General features: G+C 43.3%; 1 protein-coding gene across 9 annotated transcripts in view; it reads left to right on the forward strand.

Annotated features, from left to right (window-relative positions):
- The window catches only part of SIL1 (SIL1 nucleotide exchange factor), a 234,465-nt gene that overhangs the window by 141,761 nt on the left and 67,241 nt on the right, over window positions 1-25,463 (forward strand). For all 9 annotated transcript variants that reach the window (XM_005280793.5, XM_042850758.2, XM_065555881.1 and 6 more), the window contains 2 exons: window positions 7-198; window positions 6,448-6,569. In XM_005280793.5, the coding sequence (XP_005280850.2) occupies window positions 7-198; window positions 6,448-6,569 (314 nt within the window). The remainder of the gene's footprint in view (window positions 1-6; window positions 199-6,447; window positions 6,570-25,463) is intronic.

A 25,463-nucleotide genomic window follows, 5' to 3' on the forward strand; every position in this document is an offset into this window, starting at 1 on the left:
TCCAAGGCTAATCTGGAAGATGTGAGACAAAGGTTTCGTCCCATAGAAGAGCTGAAGAAGGAGTTTGAAAAACTCAACATGAAGATAGAAACTGATTTTGAAGTTATGGTTAAATTAATCAACAAATTCAACAGCTCTACTTCTACTCTGGATGAGAAAGTAGCAGCACTGTACGACCTGGAATATTATGTTCATCAGGTGAGGTAACAAAAAAACATTAACAGCTGCTGTGTAAAATCCAGGGAATATGGTATCATAAATGCGGTTTTATTCTTCTTTTCAGCATCAATAATACAACTTAATTATGGCAATCCGAGGACAATAAGTGATTTCACAGGACCAGTGCAGGCTTATTTTATATCTGCATTTCTAATACGGTATTATTCTAAACTGATAAAATATAATCGCTATTTACCTAGAGGCCAAGTTTTCACAATTTGCGATTTGCTCTCAGCCCTCTGTTTGTATTTATCTTTTTGCCTGTGGTTGATGAAGATGGGTATTATTTGCCATTTGTGTGTATATTTTTATTGTTGAAATTATTAGTCAGTGCCCTGAATGCCTTGCAGGGTACAGGGATGGGTACTTCATAAATATAAATAAAATTATTATTCTTTTATTATTACATGAAAGGCATCTGTTGTCCTGTGTGACTAGGGTGATCAGATGTTCTGGTATTATCAGGACCATCCTGATATGAGGGTCTTTGTCTTTTATATACACAACTATGCCCCTCCACTACAGAAAAAAGAAGTGTCCCAATTTTTTTCATACTTGCTATCTGGTCACCCTTCATGATTATCTCTCCTCACACTTCTCCATACAGAAAGATAACCCAGGCATGCGCGCACACATACAGAAAACCCATCTTTTAGCTCAGAGCGACTTAGAAATGGGATGTGGGCCAACAAGTGACCAGAATTTTTTGGCCACCAAACAGCTGTCTGATGGTAGGTGAAATGAGTTTGTTCCCAGTAAACAGATGCCCGTGTCCCAAAAATCATTTTCAGCACCTATTTGCTTTCTTGTGTACAATCTCGGTGCAGAGACCAAGGCCAGAATGGACCTTGTAGAGAAAAAAATACCCTCTGATATCACATGCAGATGTCACGTTTAGTTTGAAGCAGATTGACAGAGGCAAATATGGGGAAGCTTCCACTGCTGTTCTCAGTGCTGAACTTTCTCTGGGGAGTTCAGTCTCCAGAGATGTTAATCTGGCACTTTTCACTAGCATGAAATGCATTTAAAAAACAGTTTTGGGGAGAAGCTAGAAAAAAATGGACTGATGAGAAGCAAAGTCCATCTGCCAAGCTTCCTGCAAAAGAAAAATCTCTGAAGTATTATTTCCAGAGCTTTTCATCTCCTATTTCCATACTGAATCTTTCTCACAGACATTCACACAGTGGCAAACTTTGGCACTCTCTTTCCTTGCAATACTTTTGCTGCCATATGCACCTGACTTACTCAAAGAATAAACTTGGACTGCCAATGCCCTAACTGCTGGTTATATACGCTCCAGGATCAGGGGGAACCAAGTTCAATCCCTGAGATTCAGAAATGCTAGTGTAGATGGTAAGTGCTCACTGCTTCCTGTTCTGTAGGAACAGAGTGGTGAAGGGAATCATACCCAAACACAAACAGGTGGGACTCTGAACTACTAGAAGAGAGAAAATGGAGGGGAAGCTGTAATATGAATGGAGGATAGCTGCACATGTATGGGCAGTCCCTCCATGTCCCACAGGCAGCTAAGAAATATTACCTGCCTTTCAGTAGGCATAACTCTTTCTCCTCTTTCTTCCTCCAGTTGGTTGAGTGCCCCCTGGATGTTACCTCTATTTAATAATAACTTTAGCAACACTTGCTTAGTGTAATTACTGAAGGACAGCCAAATACACTCCTGGAGCATAACACAAAAAAGAATGTCAGGAGTTCTCTGTCCTGTGACTCAGTTACACCAATGCAGGCCGATGTATCTGAGTAGCAATCCTGAACAGGACATTACAGAAGAGTGTAGAAAGCAAGAAGCCAGGGCTACACAGACCTATTGAGGAAAAATGTTGGCTGCATTCCGTCTTCTTTACAAGGTGATGGACCTCAAAGTTAGACCCTACTGCACCACTAATGCTAATACTCCAGCTCTTGTGTGCTACCCTGTACTAGCTCCTCAGAATGCGACGTGTTCTGTTGATGGGAAGCCCTGGAGTGGAAAATCTTTTGTACTCTGAGGTTTCCTAGCAGAGTATTACTGTCTACTCTGAGGAGCAAGTCATGGGGAAGTCCCAGATTGCTGGCACATAAGCAGTGATTGGTCCTTCAGGATCTAGCAGAGAAGCCACTGGATATGCTGAGGAAGCAGTGGTAAGGAGTCAGGGACTGGATTGGGGTTGGGTGGGGGAAGGACTGGATTGGGAGATTTACCCAACTTGATCTTTCACAGAGAATCAGCTCAGGGTCACAGGTCTTCTCCAGCTCTTATTTTGCCAGAATCAGTTGGCCCCTATGCTAATCAAGATTCAGCTTAGTGTGTTTGGGGCAGCTGTGGAGAGACAGAGAATGCTGTGCTGTTATTTGTAACATGCAAAAAACAAAGCAAACATAAAGAAAACAGCATAACTCCTTTATTAGGGTTACCATACGTCCGATTTTTCCCGGACATGTCCGGCTTTTCGGCAATCAAACCCCCGTCCGGGGGGAATTGCCAAAAAGCCGAACATGTCCAGGAAAAATACTGGCCGGGCGCAGCTGCTCTGCTCCTCCCCTGACTCAGACTTCAGCTCTGTTTAAGAGCCAAGCTGCCCAAGCCAGCGCTACGGGCTTCGGGCAGCCCCCGTGCCTCCGGACCCAGAGCTGCCGGCCGGGCACTTCCCTTCCCGGGCTCCAGCTGCTCTGCTCCGGTGGTGCAGGGTCCGGAGGCAAGGGGGCTGCCCGAAGCCGGTAGCGCTGGCTCGGGCAGCTTGGCTCTTAAACAGAGCCAACAGAGCCAGGGGCACAGGGTCCGGAGGCATAGGGGCTGCCCGAAGCCCGAGTGCTACTAGCTTCACGGTTTGCCGGGCAGCCTCCAGACCCTGCGCCCCCGGCTGGGCGCTTCCCCTCCCGGGCTCCAGCTGTGCTGGGGAAGCGCCCAGCTGGGGGCGCAGGGTCTGGAGCCTGCCCGGCAAACCGTGAAGCCGGTAGCGCTCGGGCAGCCCTTTTTGCGTGGCTGGGAGCGAGGAGGGGGAGTTAGGGTGGGGACTTTGGGGAAGGGGCGAAGTTGGGGTGGGAGCGGGTGTGGGAAAGGGGCGGGGCCAGGGCCCGTGGAGTGTCCTCTTTTTTTTATTTTTTAAATATGGTAACCCTACCTTTATAAACAGAGCCCAGAATGTTTACACCCCAGTGCACACAGAGCCCAGGCCCCTTTTCATAGTTTGCAGTCTCATTTTTCTCTCTCAGATTATTTACTCTTCTTTCTTTGTCTTTTTCTTCCTTTTCCCTTCAGAACTGCAACACCATTTCACGGTGTTAATTTCCTCTCCTCTCTGTCTTATTGACAGTCTTCTTTTCTCCTGTTTCTAATATCTCTCTCTCTCTCTCTCTCTCTCTCTCTCTCTCCCAATTTAAAGCTGCTCCCTCTGCGACTGCTGTCATATTTACTTGTCTCCCATACCCCCACCTCGGCCGCATGCTTGCTTGCATGAGTGCTCATTTGATCTTGGGCTTTCTTCTCTGCTGTTTTCAATGGGCTGGAGCTAAGCATTTGCAATAACAACACTGCATACATTGCTCAGCAATGCATTCCCAGCTCTGCAGGGAGGTTAATGCTGTGGCTCTCAAACTTTTTTACTGGTGAACCCTTTCACATACCAAGCCTCTGAGTGCGACCCCCCCCCCCCCCGTATAAATTAAAAACACTTTTTTATATATTTAACACCATTATAAATGCTGGAGGCAAAGCGGGGTTTGGGGTGGAGGTTGACAGCTCGTGACCCCCCATGTAATAACCTTGCGACTCAATGAGGGGTCCTGACCCCCAGTTTGAGAACCCCTGGTTAATACTTATGTGCTTTAAAAAAAAAAAAAGAGACTGTGAGAAGTAGCAGTTTTCACAACAGATGCCAACAAACAAAATAAGGTTAAAACCTTTTTTTAAAAAGTTTTTATATTGTTTTTACAATTTATATTCCAGTCTTATGACTGGGAGACCTTTCACAGGAACTGTAGCTAGACTATGGGACTTGCTCCCAGGTGAGATTAGAATGACGACTGACCTCACTGCGATCAGTACTAAATGCAAAACTCATGGTTTTTTACTTGGCTTTCCCTCATTAAGCTCTTTATATAGACATACCTGCAAAGTGTAAACTAACCAATCTACTGCTCCTACAGACTGAGAGAGACTTGATATTTCTAGTTTTAAATATTGTTAAATATTACGGTGATTGGGCATAATCAAGGAGATTAGATTAGATTTATATTGCAGTTAAGATAACTAAAAGAGGATTGACTCAGAGAAAGGCAAGGAGATACATGAGGTCAGGTTTATAGAAAAGTTAGAAGAATGTGATCCAAAAGGACTTAGGAAAAAACGGTTGCTGCAAAAGATAAATGATCTCACAACTGGACTCCAAGGTACCATTGATTCTTGCTGAGGAGCAGTAAATTGCCAAATGAATGTTGGGTACCACCTCATAATGAATTATAGATAATGCATATAAACCTAAGCCCTGATTCAGTAGGATTTAGGCAGTGAAGCCAATGGGACTGCTTATATTAAGCACATGGATCAGTGTTTGTATGATTAGGATCTTGCTTGAAGTATCTGACCCATAACCAATTTTGTTAAAGGGACACGGTCAAGATAAAAATATTTTACTAATAAAAATCTAGATTATTACATTTGAAACTAATCGGCTAACTCTGTTGTACTCTATTTGGAGTATTTTGTTACTTTTAGCATTTCAATCAGCTTAGGCAGGGAACCTGAAAATGGTCAGTTTTACCTTGTTGACGCAACAGTCTCTTTTTTGTTGTTTTTCAGTGTTTGTCTCCATCACCAAATGGGAATGGTGGGAATTCTAAAAACAAAAAACTTCCATGAATATACAAAACAATTTTGAAAATTCCTTGAAGACTACTCTCTCTAGTAGATTTTTGAAAAATCCTTGTTTTAAATTTACAAGCACTAAACCAGGGGTCGGCAACCTTTCAGAAGTGGTGTGCCGAGTCTTCATTTATTCACTCTAATTTAAGGTTTCGCATGCCAGTAATACATTTGAACGTTTTTAGAAGGTCTCTTTCTATGTCTGTAATATATAACTAAACAATTGTTGTATGTAAAGTAAATAAGGTTTTTAAAATGTTTAAGAAGCTTCATTTAAAATTAAATTAAAATGCAGAGCTCCCCGAACTGGTGGTCAGGACCCGGGCAGTGTGAGTGCCACTGAAAATCAACTCGCGTGCTGCCTTCTGCACACGTGCCATAGGTTGCCTACCCCTGCACTAAACTTTGCACTAAATAAGCCTGAACTGCTTGAGACTCTCCCTTTAGGTAACAATTGCAAACTACTTGCAGGCACTTTTCTAGATGTTGATTCAGATTTATTTTTCCCTCCTTTTCCTCTGTGATAGACCAAAATCTGTTTCAAGTCAAAGTGCAGCAGATGAATGTAAGAATATTAGAATATAGACGATCAGACCCCTGGTTCATCTACTCTGGAATCCTTTCTCAGAGTGGTCAGCCAAGTATTGGCTGCTTCAGAGGAAGGCACAAGAAACCCTGCAGCAGGCACTTACGGGATAACCTGCATCCAAGGAAAGTTTCTTGCTAGCCTCCATTAATTCGAGGTTGGCTTCTACCTTTCAAGTTAACACAGAACCTTGCACTATATTAATGTAGAATGTCAGGAATAGTTTGTCCATCTCTTGCTTTAACCAGAAGCTTAGAATGTGAAGTTAGTGCATTATTGCTGCTGCTGACGGGCTGCTTGACAATTATTTCGAATACTTCAAGACTGCCAATTACAGCTCACTTTGTGTGTATGTATAACATACAATTCCCTATGTTCCCAATAATGGCCTTCTAGAGTGAGAATAAGTGAGAATTTACTTTGTTTTGACAGTGTCAGGTTCCCTGAGTTAACAACACATGTGTCAGGGGAAAGTTTTGATAGCTAATCAAATTATTTGAATTCTCAGTGATGCGTTGTATATTTGATAATAGCCACCTGTCAGCGTATATTGTTTCTGGAAGTGTGGAATGTGATGCTCACAGGGAGCAGTGTATGATTTATGAGCCATGATTTTTTTTCTTTAAGTTTAAGAAGCTTTCAAAACAAAATTCCAGATAGATTTGGAAAAGATAAAATTTATTTAGATGTTATGTTATTCTAATTTACTCTGCTTGAAAACTTGATGGGAACCCAAGTGATGCATGTTAAGTTTTACATTAGTGTGGAATCTATTCATTCATAGGTGGACAATGCAAAAGACTTTCTTTCCTTGGGTGGACTTCAGCTTGTGATTAATGGACTAAACAGCACCGAGCCTGTGCTAAAGGAACATGCTGCCTTTGTCCTGGGAGCTGCACTATCTAGGTGAGCAGTGCGTGTGTCCTCACTGGGAATGGGGGTGGGGGAGGATGAATGGGAAAGAATAGCTTTTTAAGAGATCAGACAGTCGAGATACTTTTCTTCACCTTTCTGAACAGATGGGTATTTTATCCTATCTGGTACACATGAAAAATTCCAAGGCTAGTGGAAATGTGACACCAGAGAGATTTCCCTTCCCTTCTCCTTCCCTTTGTCTTTTTTCTTCTTCTCTTCTCCAGGGAACAGTTCATTTTTGAATAGTGAGATTGTGACATCAGATACACTTTAGTCTTCTGGGAGAACACAAGTCAAGGTTCTGAATCCAGGGGCCTAATTTTGCTATTGAAATGCACATGTGTAATTCCTAACCTGTAAAGGCTAAACGTGGTGGCAAGAAACTGAATTGACGACGGGCTGATCTGAAAGATGTTTATAACTCACTTAAAGATGGCTACCACAGAAAGGAATCCATTTTTCCTCATGTTACACTGTGTTAAAGTGCTTCAAATTGTAGGAATGTTGGCAGCTTGGGTTTGAATGTTGGTTTTTGTTTTAAAAGCTTTTATAGTGAGTGTCGGGGGGGAAGGCGTGAATGTGAATAATAAACACAAAGAAGTCAAGAAACACAGAGAAGGATGAAAGCCAGAAACCTTTTAAAAAAAAGTCTGCTTGTTCTTATGCCTTGAAATATGGTCACACTTTACATCATTGTGAATTATTTGTCATTTTTTATCCTATAAAAGCTAGCGTTTCTTTTAGAGGCTTACATACAGTGGACCAGATCCTCAGCTGGTGTGAATTGGCATACTCCATTGACTTCAGTGAAGTTACACTGATTTACACCAGCTCATGATCTGTCTCTCACTTTTCAGACCAAGCTTGAATTTTTAGTCTCAGTGAGATCTGCCAAGTAAGCTTAAAAAAAAAATTTCCAAACTCAAAATGAATTTATATGATAGGCTGGTTTCTTTGTCAGACATTCTCTCAGAACAGAAATTCTATCCCTGCTCTATATTCTGATAATTTAGAGTACCATTTAAAACTACATCTTTAGTGGCTTTATTGGACTTTCTGCTAATGCGTAGAAACTTAATTGTAAGTTTCACATCTGTCATATATCAGGGGGTAGCCATGTTAGTCTGTATCCACAAAAACAACAAGGTGTCCAATGGCACCTTAAAGACTGATTTATTTATTATGCCCAAATAAATCTGTTAGTCTTTAAGGTGCCACCGGACACCTTGTTGTTTTTACATCTGTCATAGATACAATGCAGGGAATTTGGAAACATTTAAGGGCAATCTGAAATATAAAGGGGAAAATTTTAAACCACATCTTCCCCGAGAAAGCTAAAGCAACACAGTCATGACACAAGAAATTAATGATTGTTCACTAATGCATGTATATTTTTTCTCACTAAATTACAAATGCCTATTGTGGGGAAGAAGTATATCTTTCTCAGATATAGTACTAAAGTACTGTTCTTGCAAACATTTAATTTTTTTAAAAGAGCTTTCTGACAGATGGTAACCTTCAGTGGTTCAGATGATGTACTGTCTCATTCCTTTGTTCCCATATTTGAGGAACTTTTTATTCTTTTTACCTTGCTGTGCTTAAACTTTTTTATTAAATAGACATTTGCATGCTGACATGTTTAGTTTGTGATATCTGGTTAATTTATTTGCTTGTAAATTATGTAAGTGCTTATTTTGTGTTCCTTTTTAAACTTCCCTGGACATTCAGAGTACTTCACTCAACACATTTTTTTTTGCATTGTGTTTTTTTCTAAATCAAGATTATTATTACTATTGTTATTATTTATTAAGCCTGTATTGTTGCATGGGTGTGGCAGTTAGGTGAAGATAATCCACCTTCTGTGCAGTCTCCTTCATACAACCAATGAATTTGTTGCATACACATTAGCAGTACAATAAGGGTGGTGATTGGGTGAGTTATCTCTGATATCACAGTGGTCTAGGACTCCTGTAATTCATGAAGTCAGAATGGCTGAGAACTTAATAATTAGGTGGTAACAGACCCTGAATCCCAGTGATGATTGAACCTGGTGATACTCTATATGAAAAGAGCTCTCAACTATGCTTGTAGCTGTCCATCACTTCACACTGACTCAACAGACCTTCTAGGCTTCTGAGTGACATACAGAGACAGTGGCAATCCTGGAATCTTATTAATTTATTTGTAATGCAGTAGCACCTAGGAGCCTCAGAAATGGACCAGGACCTCATAGACAGACAAACAGAACAGAAAGACAGTCTCTACCCCCAAAGAATTTACAATCTATTTCCTGGTCTACACATAGATTTTATACTAGTATAACTATTCCAGTTATGGAAGTGATTTTTTTTAACCAATTTAATTTTACCGGTACAACCCCTGGTGTGGACGCAGCTATACTGGCATAAAAATCCTTAAACAGGTGTATCTTAGTCTCCTTCCCATACAGGAATAAGCTTTACTGGTATAAGTACTTTTATACTGGGGTAACTATGCACACACTTAAGAGTACTGTGTGTGTGTAGTGTAAGTGATAAAACTTTTGTGTGTAGACAAGGCCTTAGTATAATACAAGAGACAATAAGTAGATACAGACAGACTGGTAGAGGGGAACAAAAGGAAGCTTGAGATAATAAGAAACAAAAGTTCTAGGTTCTACCCCTGGCTGTGCCACAGACTTCCTGTGTGACTTTGGTCAAGTCATTTACTTTTGTTTGAAGGCAGCCAGTTGAAATGGTTTTATTCCATTTTAGATTAATTGAAAACAATTGTTGTTTAGAACACTGAGTTGTCTCAGACTCTGCACAAATCTCAGACTGAAGACCTTTCAGCTTTAAAATGAATCAACTGATTTTCTTCAAACTTGGTTTGTCCTTGAAAACCATGGGTCAGAGCCCCTTGTGGAAGGGAAGAGCAGAGGCCATGGTTGCTATCTTAGGCCTTGGCTACACTTGCAGATGTACAGCGCTGTGATTTAAACCTGACTTCGTGCAGCTGAGTAGGGAAAGCGCTGCAGTCTGTCCACACTGACAGCTGCCCAGCGCACTGTCGTGGCCACATTTGCGGCAATTGCAGCGCTATTGGGAGCGGTGCATTATGGGCAGCTATCCCACAGAGTACCTCTTCCCATTCTGGTGCCGTGGGTTGTGGGAAGGGGGCGTAGGAGCGGGGCATTCTGGGTCCTGTCCCAATGCCCCGTGATGCATCGCTTCGCATCCCAGAAATCCCTTTGTTTCCGTCCACCTTTGGCGCCATCTTTCAACGGTTTCTGTGCAGCGCGATCTGTCTGCAGGAAATGGAGCCCGAACTGCTGAGGCGTATGCTGATGAGCCTCGCCAGCACGTCACGTTTGGCTGTCGAACTATTCCTTAAGATCCAAAGTGACAGTGAGAGTGAGGGTGAGGATTCTGACGATGCTATCGAGCCCTGTAACGCGTATGACACGAAATTGCTTGTGGCATTCACGGACATGCTCAGCACCGTGGAACGCCGCTTTTGGGCTTGGGAAACCAGCACTGAGTGGTGGGATCACATCGTCATGGAAGTCTGGGATGACGAGCAGTGGCTGCAGAACTTTTGGATGAGAAAAGCCACTTTCTTGGGACTGCGTGAGGAGCTCGCCCCCACCCTGCGGTGCAAGGACACAAGATTGAGAGCTGCCCTGCCAGTGGAGAAGCGGGTGGCTATTGCAATCTGGAAGCTGTCAACTCCAGACAGCTACCGGTCGGTCGCAAACCAGTTTGGAGTGGGAAAGTCGACCGTTGGAATCGTGTTGATGCAAGTTTGCAAGGCCATTAATCGCATCCTACTCAGAAGAACCATGACTCTGGGTAACGTGCAGGAAATGGTGGATGGCTTTGCACAAATGGGGTTCCCTAACTGTGTAGGAGTGATAGATGGGACACACATTCCTATTCTGGCACCACCCCACCTAGGATCCAAATACGTTAATCGGAAGGGGTATTTCTCTATGGTTCTCCAGGCACTTATGGATCACCGTGGGCATTTTGTTGTCATTAACACAGACTGGCCCGGAAAGGTGCATGATGCACACAACTTTCGGAACACTTGGCTGTTCAGGAAGATGCAGGCTGGGACTTTTTTCCCAGAGCGGAAGATCACGGTAGGGGAAGTTGAAATGCCCATTGTGATCCTTGGAGATCCCACTTACCCGTTAATGCCGTGGCTCATGAAACCCTACACAGGGAGCCTTGACAGCAGCAAGGAACGGTTCAACTACAGGCTGAGCCAGTGCCGAATGACTGTGGAGTGTGCCTTTGGCTGTTTAAAGGGCCGCTGGCGATCTCTGTATGGGAAGCTGGACTTGGCCGAAAACAGCATCCCCGCGGTTATATCCGCGTGCTGTGCCCTCCATAATATTTGTGAAGGGAAGGGTGAAAGCTTCACTCAGGCATGGACCTCCGAGGTTCAACACCTGGAGGCTGAATTTGCACAGCCAGAGAGCAGGGCTATTACAGGGGCCCAGCGCGGGGCTGCAAGGATTAGGGATGCCTTGAGGGAGCAATTTGAGGCTGAAAACCAGCAGTGATATCTGGTGCCCTGCACAGGAGTGAAGTGCGGTAGTTCCAATCTTTAGGAATCAGTGTCTGCTAAGCAGACAAGCAGACTTGCAGTGCCTGTTTATTTCCTGGGCTAAGGAGTCTTTTACTTTTTGCAATAATAAAGAATGTTTTCAAAGGCAAAGAATCCATTTATTGAAAAGAAGAAAAAATTTATTGAAAAGAAACAAGGGGGTGGAGTGGGGAACAGTACAATCACAGATTCTCGTATGTCCTGTCTGGTGTGCTGTGCAGTGAGTGCTGCACTTCAGGACAGCTATACTGCATGGTGATGGGGGTTGAGTGCAGAGGGTAAGGGTCGTGCTTTTCAGGGCTGGGTGGTGAAGATACTGGTATTGGAGGCAGTGGGTGCCATGAAGAACACGGAAGTTGGGGAAAATGGGTTGGAGGTAACAGTGGGGCACAACGGAAAGAGTTTTTGGACAAGGGCTGTGGCGGGGGGTGGCGTTTGCGGTACTGCTCCTCTTTCTGCATGGCTACCAGCTCCGGGATAGCATCTGCTTGGCGCTCCAGGATGCTTACGAGCCTATCAGTGCTTTGCTGCCGGTGCGCGGTGCTTTGCCGCCGGTGCGCTGCGTTTTCCTGACGGATCCTGCTTTCTCTCTCCCTCCAGTCCTGTGCTTTCTCATTCTCTTTAATAGATTGCCGCATCACTTCTTGCAGCATGTCTTCTTTGCTTTTTCGCGGTCTCTTCCTGAGTCTTTGCAGTCTCTGAGCAAGCGATAAGAGGGATGGCTGAGGTCTCAAGGTTGATGCAGCTTTAACAGAGGCAGCATTGTTTATACCAGATAGAGTAATGATTCCCCCCGCACTTAAGGAGTAGAAAACACACAGGGTCTACACAATAGCATAATTTTCCCTTCCGAAACAGAGCACACATATCCCACGGGAGCCTCAAAATGGTGAGAAAGGGGGACTGATTGTTTCAGGGCTGCACTGTCCTCTGGGTTTCTGTGCCTTGGGGAGAGCCAACAGCTTCAGGGGGCACCTACACTGAACACTGTCCCAACATTTTCCGCAGGAGTTCGTCCTGGACGATATCTTGCTGCTGAGGGTGACCTGGGAAGCAAGGGAGGGTCTTCTACTGCAATGCGGCTTCCGCCCTGGCCCATATGCAGCTTGCCTGTGTGCAGCAATGGTCCCCCCCGCCCCTCGCAGCACAGTGGCACGGACACGTTAGCCTGGCTGGGACAAGGACCACGGTGGCTCTCCTGATAAACCTGCGCAAGCGCATTGCACACGTTCTGGATGAGACAATCGAGGAGATTACCGAGGCCGATTACCGCGATCTGGTAAATCACATCAATGCACTATTCCGCATCTAGGTATGCATGCCTAACCCTCCTCTCCCAAAGAGCCCGCACTGAAAAAATTCCTTCCCAAAAAAGAAAACTGCTTACCGGGAACCTGCTCTTCTGTTTGTCCTCCACCAAGCACCGGCCGCTGCGACTGGCTACCTTCCTCCTGGCTCGAGAAGAGCTCCTGGCTGCATGGCTCCAGGGATTCTGGGGTGTCTCTATCCGGCCCACCACCATCACTCCCGTTTTCCTCATCATCATCCTCCCCTCCTGCCCCCCCCCCCCCCCGACCAGCTCTGAAGTGTCCATGGTGGTGCTCGGAGTGGAGGTGAGGTTAACCCCAAGTATCGCATCCAGCTCTTTGTAGAATCGGCAGGTCGCAGGGGGAGCACCCGAGCGGCCGTTTGTGTCGCGGGCTTTGCGGTAGGCACTCCGCAGCTCCTTCACTTTAATCCTGCACTGCAGGGTATCCCGGTCATGGCCCCTTTCCATCATGTCCTTTGATATCTTCCTGAAGGTATCATAATTTCTACAGCTGGAGCGCAGCTGGGACTGTACAGCTTCTTCCCCCCCAAACACTGATGAGGTCCAGCAACTCGCCATTGCTCCATGCTGGTGCTCGCTCGGCGCGTGGAGGCATGGTCACCTGGAAAGATTCGCTGATAGCACTCCACACCACGCTGGGCTGAGCAAACAGGAAGGGGATTTTTAAAATTCCCGGGGAATGTAAAGGGTGGGTCACATGGTTGGTTATCTGAGGCCAGGGCAGTAGAGTTTGAACTGATGACCAGAGTGGCTAGAACAGGTATTGTGGGATACTGCCAAATAATTCTGGAGGCCATTCACAGCGCATTGGGCGGACACGCTGGTGCCGCAGCGCTGCAGCAGCAGCGCAATACTCACTATTGCTCTCAGGGAGGTGGAGTACATGCAGCACTGCAACCACGGAGATGCAGCGCTGCAAATGCCTTGCCAGCGTGGACGGGGCGTGAGTTACAGCGCTGGGGGCGGCTTTACAGCGTTGTAACTCGCAAGTGTAGCCAAGCCCTTACTGTGTGGCTTATTCCATTGTTGTTCTGCTCCCATTTAATGCTCTGTTGTCAGTGCTGAGAGGAGTCCATCTTAGCCAAGCCCTCCACAAGGATCAGGATTTTTCCAACCCCTTCCCACGGCCCAGAAAAGAATGCTTTTTTCCAAACATATTCAGATTTATTCAGAATGATGTCACCACTTCCCCCTGAGGTACAGCAAAACCACAAACTTCCATACCTTTGACCCAGTGATATTTTGCTGTCAGTGAGTTCTTGAAGATCTCTTGCTCAGCTTACTATTATCTTTTACTGGAGACTGTTATTTTTGTATTGTCAAAACTATGTATATATGTGTGTGTGTGAGAGAGAAAGAGACTGCCCTCTAGTGGTTGGGTTACAGTAGTTTTGTGCTACAGGCTTGTGTTTTTGAAGTAGAGGGTCATGGGTTCTATTCCCCTTACTACACATGTTGTTTTTATGTATATGGACAAGGTTTTTTTTACAAGTCTAATCCTACTTATGTACTAATCAAGTTGTGTGGTTGAGAGGAGAGAGTGTTGTTATGGAGGAATGCAAGAGTTCATCCATTGTTTTTTCTTCTAAGTTGTTAGTTTTGAGGTTCTGAAAAACTGGTCTTAGCCACCTAGTCTGTGATCACATCAAATGTTGTTCAGTGTGGTTCGATCCCTTTAAATGGTACCAGTATTGTAACTACTGCAACTTGTCACGGTCTTTGTGTTTTAAAACCTCAACAAAATGTTTTCTGTTCAAGAGTTTGCAGAAGTAAAGTTAATGTAAACAATTCTCAAGTGCTGTGATTGCAAATAAAAGTTAAATACACTAACAAAAATAATTGTTAGGCTTGTGCTATAGTACATTTAGGTATCCATAATTCACTAACAGTATATGCCAATACACAACATTATCTGGATTGTCAGTGATTGCATTAGCATAAAAGCATGTTAACATTTATCCAGTGCTGCTAAAATTTAAATATATATAAGTATAAAATATTAAGATTTAGCGTTTTGGAAGCAAGTAAAACTACTGTATGGAAAAAGCTTCTGCATACTTTTGATTGTACGCTGGAGTACCATCAGAGTGACAGAGTGTTAGAACCCGAAGGTAATCAGGATTCACACCACTGGGTCCTAAACATCACAAAAATGTTAATGTTTTATGCAAAGAGGAGCTATGCTAAGACTATTTCCAATGAGAGAAGAGTCTTCTGATGTCCTGAGACTATTTACAGCCCGTAAAATTCCTCATTGTGTAAATCAAGTACAGGGAAGGCCATGGACAGATTGCATCTGTGTGTTTCATGATATCAGAGATTTAAGTACAAAAATAATATTTTTGTGTAGTATCTCAATCTTTAAAAGATTTACATCAGAAAACATTTTTTTCCACATTTGGTAATTTTTAAAATTAAATATTTGTAATAAAGGCATTTTCATAAACAGTGTACGGGGGAAAATAAACTATTTTCAATTTACAGTGCATATTTCATCCCAAGGGATCCCAAAATGCTTTACAAACTTAACAAGCTGATAATCATCCACTGCTGAAATGCAGCCACATCTGGGATGAAGTACAGCAGATGTTTAACAATGCACAGCAGTTTGACACAGTAGTTTAGGAGAGGAGTGATAATACCAAACATATTTATATAATGCTTTTCTCCATAAGTCTCAAAGTAAGTGTCATTGTCTCCATTTTACAGACAAGCAAACTGACACAAAGAAGTGACTGGCCCAAGGCCACACAGCAAGGCATTGAGAGAGCCAGGATTAGAACCCACATCTCCTGACTCTCAATACTGTTCTCTGGGACACATTGACTCCAGATCCAAAATACCTAGAAATAAATGCACCCATTTATGTTTGGGAAAGCACAAAGTGTTCTCGGTGTGTTTGGCCCAGTAGGCCTGCTCCCCACATCCAACATTTTTTTGCCTGTTTCCTCTCTGCCAGCTTTGTGGGAATCTCTCCCTCTCCTGAGGAATTCCTCATTCCAGTATTTTTCTGGGATGTTTTCCTCCTTCCTCTCCTCCGTGTGGCTTCGTTCCTTCCTTACACCTTCTCCTGAAGGTAGCTGAAGCTGCACCTACCACAATGAGAACTAGGAGGTGTATGGGGTATCAGTTAATTAGGCTGCTTTCTCCTGTTTCTTTCTGCTTTGAGAAATAGCTGAGGAATCATCAGAAGAAGCAATGAAGACAGCCAGGGGAATAACAGGGGTTTAACAAAGATGGCAATTGTTTTGCTTACTGTTTGTTTTTCTTACAACCCCCCTATTAAACTAAATGAACATATTCATACAGTAAATGTCCCACTAACCAAATCAACATCCAGTATTCATAAATTACAGAGCAGCCTGACAACACATCCATCACAGAAGGTTTTAGACCCTTCAATGCTACTGTGAGGGGGAGGAGTGATAGAAGAGACCTGCACATTTACTTTCCTAAAAAATACAATACAGAAAAATAAAATCCTTTTTCTCAAGGTCTAATGAATCTGTCTGCTGTGTATAGGTAATTATTCTGTGCTCAATGCCCATCACCATGATATCTGAGCACTTTATCTCTGGACCCTTGAGCTTTATGCCTTCCTTTCTCACAAAAGGTGGGTCTGTTACCACTGTCCATCAGTCATTCAGTGATGTCAGTTCTCCATACTTGTATGATTTTCCCATTATATCCAGTCTCCGTCTTTGTTGGGGTAAAGAAGTGAATAGTCAGTGCCCGCATCTGAAAAGTTCACTTGTCAAGGGGGAAAAGTTTCTACTAGATTTCAATCCATTGAAATAAAGTCAAATTTTGCACTGAACCCAGTTGACAGTTGCTTCTGTTAAACAACCTTAAGGGTCTGTCATAAAGCAATAAAACCCAGTAAAATTAAAATTAAAGCCAGTGCATTTTTAACTCATAAAGACATAAGAATTTCTGGACAGGAAAATAAATCCACTTAACCTAACAAGCCCAGTCCCTATACATTTATTTCAAATCCATCTTCATGTTTGTCTCTGCTTCCTCCAGCTTCACTCTATGTATTGCAACTCTCGATATCTCTTTATTCATTTTCAGTATTTGCTTCAGTGGTCTTGTTTGACAATTTATTTCTATGTGTACCACCTTTCAGATGAATTAATTCTAGCTGGATTCCCCGTTTGCTCGTACTTTCTTGTTTTTTAGATTGCGTCTCCTGTTTTTGTTTAAACTCCTTACTAGTGTGAAATTATCAGCCTCACTGCACTTTAATTTCAAATTAATTTTATTGTGTCACCTTAAAGTTTTCTGTAATGAAAATGAACTCAGCCTGTTTAGCCTTTCCCCATAACAAATAACCTTAAAGGAAAAACTGCAGTGCAGTATAAAACCTGGTTTAATCATTACATATAATTACACAGAAGAGTAAATCCCTAAACATTTTTAAGTGTCTGAAATATAATGAAAAAAGAGTAATTAACAATCAAATAGCAGGCTGCCATTTTTGTAATCTCATGAGATACAGTAGGACAGAGAGAATTCAGAATATTAGAAATGTCTAGAAATCAAGGTTTTGACATTTTGGCTGTGTTTTAAAGGTAATTTCTGTATTTCATAAATACCTTTATTAATTTAAAACTAGGCGAGCCAACTACTTTTTAGTGAAGATGATACTTGGCACTCATGTACTATCTTTTAACTAAGGATCTCAAAGTACTTTGGCACTACGAATGAATGTAACCTGTAGAGAGTGGGGACTGGGGATGCTATTTTGTAGCTGGGAAAATGAGCCCAGATTAAGTGTCTTGCCCAAGGCCATTAATTGGTGGGATGGAACCCAGATCTCCTGGCCCTCCACCAGGTGCTTTCACCCTTGGATCATGTTTCCACAACCAAATTTAAAATAGATATAATTTACTTTATAGCATATTTAACTTTGTTGATTTCCAGTGGCTTTTAATAGGACCTGAATTCTCTCAATCCTAATGAATCTGAATTTCCCATTGGGGAAAATAGTGCAGTTGGCTGGATATTCCCCTTGACATTCTCTAGCAGAGTGAGCAGAAGCCATCTGAAATGTGTATAGAAGACAGAAGGTTGTGGGGGGGGGAGTAGAGTCTTTACATCCTGCTCACCCACTCCTTCCAAGCATGCTCCCCTGCAACCAGCAGAATTACCACCAGCAAATCCTGAGAGAGAATATGTTCTGTGCCATTCCCTCTGTGTGGGTGAGGTGTGGCTAATGGGATCATAGCTCCTTAGGAGGCTATGCTTTCATAGAGGGAGAGGTAACATGGAGAACAAAGTCAGAGGAAGAAGACGGCCTCTCTCTAGGCTCAAAACCTCCTTTGTGTCCAGATCTGCAGGGCTTGTAGGTTGTACCCACTGCATTCATGACCCACCAATCCTTGAGGAAGGCACTTCTCTGGGAACTGTGCAGTAGTGTTTCCTACACCTTTCTCCTCTTCCTGTGGTAAAACCTGTATGATACAGTCCTACCACGCATCACAAAAAATGCAGGATTTAGTGGGAGAGCCATGAGACCCAGCCGCTGAAGTACTGCTGTGGTGTATGGAAAACTCATTATTTATTCCTTCTTTTCTTTAGTAAATGTGTAGTGTGTGCAGTGCTCTAAGGTATTCTAATTGCTGATGTTTCCCTTTAAAATATGTATTCAGCCTGGTTACTTTAAGTTATAATTACCTTCATGAAGAATAAGAGCCTGAATGGTAGTCTAGCAAAGGCATAAACAGTGTTTAGTATAAAAACAACGTGGATTCCATTGTCTCCTCTCCCTGTGTTTATTTCTCGCTCATATATTGTTTTTCTTTTTTACTATAGCCTCTACACTCAGCTAAGGGCTTCAAAGAGTTTTCTCCATAACACCTACGTTATTTTCCTAACCTGCCGTGACTCTTTAGTTTCACGTGTTCCCTGTATTTTTCAAACTAGTAGGTACAAAATGTTCCACAAATAAGAGGCAATTGGGCTACCCTTTAATCACATTGCATGGAATGCTGGAGGGGACTATCATTATTATACTTTAGTGACTAGGTTTAAAAAGTAAACTAAACAAACAAAAAAGATCATAGTGGCGGAAAGAGGCGGAACAACGAAAACACTGAATGAATGACATCTCCTAAATTATGTACCAGTTCTGATTAGAGTTTGTCATGGACAAAGCTGGCCTAGAGAAGATTGCAGTCAGTTACCTCAACATGTACAGGATCCAGATGACAGTTCCCTCTGCTTATGTTCCCCTCTATACCTCCAATTTCTGCTTTTATGGATTTAATGGTTGGACAAACTATGTGCAGTGAGTTTTGGAAGTTATATTGATCCAGCTTTTTCAGTATAAACTTGAATGCCACAATCGGATTTTGTTAGTGAGGTATTTAGCTCTGACCTTACAATATGTGGGGTTCCAAGTTTTTAGAGCTGAGGATTTGGCCATGAGTTGCCTGTCCGTCCAGCTGCAAGGAGTTAAGGGGTGGGGCTCTGACAGAGAACTGTCTCCTCCCCTCTTGTTGCTCTAGTGCAGTGGGAGATAGGACTGGCCTATTTGATGCAGAACTAGCCTGAGATGAGGGTTCCCCAAAAAAGCATGATCCTAAACAGCTGCTTGCTTTGATTGTGTCTAAGGCTGGGTTCCTACAGGTTCCTGCCTATATTGATGAGAGAAAAGGAAGAGATAAGAAATGTCAAGCGCAGTGATCAGGATCCACTTCCAGGTTAGCAGTGCCCCAAATAGCTTGCCCTCTATCGATATGATTTGAATTGGGGATTGTGATGATTTGGGGGCTCTATCTATGTACAGCTTATGAATTTTGTCTCTTTACCTCCATCTTGCCCTGAAATTCCAAGGGGTAGCGGTACAGCAGGGTCGTTAAAACGTGATGGTCCTCTATTCAGATGGAAACACCCATGGACAAAGGGTTAGCTACCACCCAAAAGAACCAGTCTGCCCAGGTGGGTGGGTGGGTAACTAAGCAGTGGATCAGCTGGTAGGGGGCTGTGATCACCTGACAAGGCTGATGGGGGTGTGTGTGTGTGAGAGTGGCGGGGTGTTTCCTAAAAAAAAGGACTGGTGGTTATTTAAAAAAAAAAAAAAGGTATTTTACTGACCATTATAGGGGGAGAGAGCGCAGAAGGAAGGTAGCTGCAGGACAGAGAGAGAGAGAGAGAGACTCTCTGATTCAGAGGAGAAGTCAGCTTCAGGTGGGGACCCTGGACAGCCTAGTGGACTCTGACCAAATCCCAAAGAATACCCAAGAGCGGTGGGGGCACTGAGGCAGGGTTGGGTGTTGTTTTGTTTTGTCTAGATCTGTATATTTCTTGGGCTGTCTAAAGTAACGAGTGATTGGTTTTGGAACCATTTGCAAAGTCTGTGTGTGTTATGTCCCTGGGGAGGTAAACAGTAAAACTGAGTGCCCACAAGGGTGGAGCTCTGGGAAAGATTGTGCTTATGCAGCCAGGGGGTCTTGGCTGGGTTCCGCACTGGTCCTGGTCCCACTTCCATGAATAGGTAACAGACTGAGTATCTGCCTGAGAAGTATGCCAGAGAGACCAAACACATTGATAGAGCTAGAACTTATGCAGACCAAGGTAAGGTTAAAAGCACACAGGTCTATTGTGAGATACCCAAGCACAGCAGCCTGGTGAGTCCAACAGGGGAAACTTTACCATGTCTCTGATTCTCTCTACTCTTTTGTATGGAGTGTTTTAAAATGCTTTGAGAGGTAATTTAACCCTCCCCTAAAAAGGCTTGAATTGTTACTGTACAAGAATTGTTCCCTAGTTCTTCCTCCAATAGTGTCTTTTGAACCATCTTTTTAGCCATTACTACTTCCCCCATTGAGACCTCCTGAGAGTTTTGTATTCTGTGAGTGGGATCTGTTGTGATGTGTCTTGACAGAGAAGAGAGAATTACTTACCTGAAATTGTTGTTCTCACAGCCCTTCCACATTTGCCCATCCGTAAGGAGTTCAGAGCCTATGCCATTCTTGGGATACATATTGTAATCACTTTTTATACTATATACTGCTTTCACTAAAAGAGAGTGATCATCCGAGGCACTAGGAACTGCCTTGCATTTTTTAAAGGGGGCAACTTGCTTTGCTGACAGAAAGACCAATGGCTCAGAATTTTGAACTACCAGAGTCTGTGCTGACCATACACTAGAAGTACAGGCCCAGGGAAGTGCTAAGGTGCACATCTCTAAAGAACATCTACAATTAACTAATTCTCTCTCACACACATTAGATCACAGTAATCTCCTCATTTCTGGGAAATCTTATCATATCCACTTCCCATAGTGTCTCAGCCCCTTGACACCGGACTACATGAGATCTGAATACATTTTAAAACTAATTTGGTTCGCTAGATTCTCCATGCCATATGTCACTCTTCTTTTCTGCTGTATTTAATAAGTTTCCTGGGTACTGCAGCCTGTTTCATAAGCAGCCATCAAAGGATTCTGTCTTCACATCTAAGCCCTCAGCCTTCCATCAGAAGTGTCTAGCTGTCCCTCCAGTGCATTTAATTTTTCACAGATTCTCTCTGTTTTAGTATCTAATGAATTTAACATGGAGTGCATTAGTATAATCTTTTGCAGCAGTCCTTCCCAGAGTCTCCTTTACTGAGTGTCCTGAAAATAAAGGGTCAGGGATGGATAAGGGACTCCAACAGCAGTCAGATGGTGTTGGCTGGACCATAGGAATATGTGGCTGGAAAAAAATCCTACACACCAATACTTATAATTGTTTTTCACTATTCTTTACAGTTGTTTCTGCCTCTACATATAGTCCTTCTGGTACAGTTCAGTTAGAGGTGAAATTTAACCTGAATTTTGAATGTCCTGACTTCTATCAATCTGAAATGGCCCTTCAATATTATTTAAAGTGTGTGTGGTGGGGGGAGGGGGGCCTAGAGACTACTCACAGAACAGCTACAACACAGGTAGTGGCAGTACCGGCTTGCCCCCCTCCATGCTTGTCAACATGTCTGTGGCCCTGCGCCCTGTTCTGGAATGACTTCCTTGGGGAGTGACTCTCCATGGCCGATCCAGTTCTTGCCCCCCTCCCTGCTGAGACCAAAAAGTTTGCATTTGAGAGGCAGTTATAGTGGTGGTTTTGTTTCAGTATGCTCACTGGGATCATGGACTCATTTTACCTAGGCCACTAAAGAACCATCACGTCAACATAGGAATTGCCTTATTACATAATGCAAGTGGTCCCATTTAGTCCAGTATCCTGTCTGACTAGGTGCTGCAGAAGAAGGTATAAGAACCCCTGTAATGGTAAATTATACAGTAAAATGCCAATGGGGTAAGTTTCTGCCTAACCTCAAGCAGATAGTGACTAGGGTAACAGAGCATATTTTAAACACCATTTCCAAATTCTAGTCCAGGCCCAGTGTAAACAGGGTGTCTGAACAAGCAGGAACCTGTGTTGTCAGCTTATGTACAAGTCTAAGATTTCTAACCTCCCTTTGTTGTGTTTCTCACCTTGCTTCAGAAAAAGATTGCATTATCATCAATATGGTTTTAGAGTGTTTGTGAGTGTGAGCTGTAGCAAGCAGAAATTCATTTGTGTGCCTATTTCATAGTCTTGAGAATTTTAAATTAATATGGTGCTGCTCTGTTTATTTAATACTATCTTTATCCAGACTGGAAACTATAATGGCTCTGAAATTTTTCCTTCAAGAAATGCATTTTCTTCTTGAGTGTTTTTCATACTGAAATCGGTCTTAATTTCAGTTCAACTAGCGTGTAAAAACACAGTGAGCAATTATTAATCCCTGAAGGAATAAAGACAGATGGAGCCCAAAATGGAATTGGCTTTATGATTAATTGAATCTTTCAAGAGTCAAACCAAGTCAGAGCTTGATCCCATTCAATCAGTGTCATGAGAGAGATTATTCTAACCTGAATCTCCGCAAGGTAGAAGTTGAAAAAATAAATGTAAAAAATACAGATGTCATTTAATAGAATTGGTCCAATTTACTGTGTCATCTTCTTCCAGCTTTTAAAATGAAATTGGAAGAAACAAAGTAACATAAAGTGTTGTTTTATATTATTTAGCACAGAACCTTGAGAGCATTCATGTGAAAGGTGTTGCACAAAGCAGTAAATAAGGATAATAGTGTAGTGTGCAGATGCAGGTTAATATGAAGAAAATCAGAAGGCATATCTGTGTCCATTGTACATAAAGGTAGAGTTGGTTAATGAGCTGCTTGATTTTAATTTGAAGCTCATCAGATGTATAGATTTGCAGACCTAAAATTAATACAAAGGTCGAGAGCAGAGCATGGAGAATAAGTGGTTTTTGAGGAGACATTTGTGAGAACCCAGAACACAAAACAGAGGAGGGGAAAGCTGAATGTATGGCTAGGGCATGGGACTTGGAGTCAGCAAATCTGGGTTTTGTTCCTGACAGCCACACATTACATGTGAGCTTGGAAAAGTCTCTTCATTTCCCTGTGCTTTAATTTACCATCTGTAAAATGAGGATTATTATCCTTCCGTACTGCATAGAGGGTGACTACATTCAGAAATTCTTGCCAAGTCCTTTGAGATCCTCCAGTGGAAGATAGCGGTGACATTCAAAGTAATAGTATTTATTGATTGTATTATTCTTGTCTTGAGCATTTCCTGATTATTATTTTTTTTAGTCCATAACGACACACCTTTAATAATTTCCTATCCTAGGTTTTTCCCTGGTTTATTAAAATGAAGTATATAAGAAAGGAATACAAAGAAACATTATAAAAAGGAATTTCTCTCTTCAGGACTTTAAAGCACTGATTCCCTGTACAAATTGGCAACACATGTAAATACTGTAACCTGGAATAGTTTTGTTGGCCACCTCTGGCATGTACTGTTCCATCCAGTTTGACAGGCCCATGGGAGAAAACCTTTTCTCTGGAAAACCTCAGGAGCTGCACAGTTAGGTAGTGTAACGAATGGTTCCAGAGTTGCTTTACAAAGGCTAGTTCAGTCCAATAGCTCAAATAGCCTCCATGGATCTTTGTGAAGGAGGAAGGCAGAGGATCTGATTTAGTTGGTGTTGGTCCTGCCTTGAACAGGGGGTTGGACTAGATGACCTCCTGAGGTCTCTTCCAACCCTGATCTTCTATGATTCTAGACTGACCAGGCCATACGCAATCTCCTCTAGCCCCCTGCATACTACCCTTATTTGGTCCTTCCCTCCCCCCCCCCCCCCCCCGTGCCCTTGTGCAGTCGAACTACACCAAATTGCTGCCAGGGGGGAGGAAGTTCCACACCTGTGGCGGAGGGAGCTTGACTTGCCAAATGCTGTTCCAGTTAGGGTTCATAGAAGTTAAAACATTAATTTTAAAGGAGAAAAGATTTGGCTCAGAAGGTTGAATCCACTCCCCAATGCAAGATGTTAAATATGATACTGTGGCATGGGCTGGGGTCAGGTCTGTATCCCCAGGCACTGAGAATACAGCTGTACAGGTGGTTCCCTCCACCCAGAGGAGGGATTGGGCTGATGGACCAGCCAACCCACCCTGCACAGAGATGGTGGGGTGAAGCTGCCATAGGGAATCCCTGATACATCTGCTGAGGATCCACTGCTGCTCTCTGAGTAGGGGGCAAAGGAAGCTGGAATGAGATTTTCCCCAACATCTAAATTCCCTCTAAGCTGCATGGCCACGTGGCCACACAGGCGTGTAGCCACAGGGGCCTGGAGAGGAGAGAGGTAGGGGGTGGGCAAGGAGGGGAGCAAGTTGGGGTGTGCAGGGCTGCCGTGGGCCTCCTCCCCGGCCCCAGAGCTGCTGCTGGCGGGGAGAGGGCTGTGGGGAGTCCTTTGGCCTCAGCCCAAGGGCAGCAATATGATCTGAAAGGTGGTCACAGTGGCAATGCAATAGCAGCTTTCTGAATTTAAGAACTTGGTTAGAACCTCGCTCATTTGCACAAGTGACTAGGAGAGCTGCCGTGAATGGCCAGTTTTTGTAAATTAGCAAGTAGTCGAACAAACATGCTGAACATCAAGGCTAGTGCCTTGCAAAATGCACATTGTTCATTTGTTCTGACAAGTGCAATTTAGTTTCCATTATTCATGATACCCCTCAGCATAGCAGCAAATGTGCCGTAGTGAATTTTGTAAAAGTAAGGAAGTCTTCGTAATGTGAGCACTCTCTGCAGGATTCTGCCATGAAATCTTTGCTGAGAAATGATACGAGGTTACTGTGGGTTTTCTTTTTCCCCTCTGGGAATTACCAGGTTTGTGATTAGTAGACTGCAGATTAGCAAAACAGGAGTTAGTGAGGTTCTATTCGTTTTTAAGTTACAGACTAATGAATTAACTTTTTTTTTTTTTTTTTTTTTTTAAATCTAGGTCAGCGGTTTTCAAACTCCATTGCACCACAACCCCCTTCTGACAATAAAAATTACTACACAACACCAGGAGGGGGGACCGAAGCCCAAGCCCACCTGAGCCTCACCACCCTAGGTGGGGAGGACAAAGCCTGAGCCTTGCCGGCGGGGGGGCAAAGCCTGAGCCCCACCACCCAGGGCTGAAGCCCTCCTGGCTCCGGGTGGTGCGGCTTGGGCTTTGGCCCCAGCAAATCCCTGGCAACCCCAGTAAAATGGGGTCATGACCCACTTTGGGGTCCCAACCCACAGTTTGGAGAACTGCTGATCTAAGTAGTTTAACTAGAACCAGTGAAATCTTTTTTTGTCTACATTTTGGTAACTCTGAAAGGACTGAATCAAGATTTCTTCGGGTTTACATATAAAATGGTTCAGGGTTTAATGTATTGCTGTAATGAAAATATAGTGTAATTATTTGGGCCATGCACATTCTCTTAGGGCTGGCTATTATGCACCACTCTCATTCTGGTCACAGAAGGAGCATTGGGCTGCGTTGTGAAGATAGCACAATGCATTTGCTTATAAAATACAGCATGCTACTAGTGGTGGACTGGTATAATTGGCCGGGGAGTGAGAGACAGCAATGGGT

The sequence above is a fragment of the Chrysemys picta genome, chromosome 8 (genome assembly GCF_011386835.1).
Source record: "Chrysemys picta bellii isolate R12L10 chromosome 8, ASM1138683v2, whole genome shotgun sequence".
NCBI lineage: Eukaryota > Metazoa > Chordata > Testudines > Emydidae > Chrysemys > Chrysemys picta.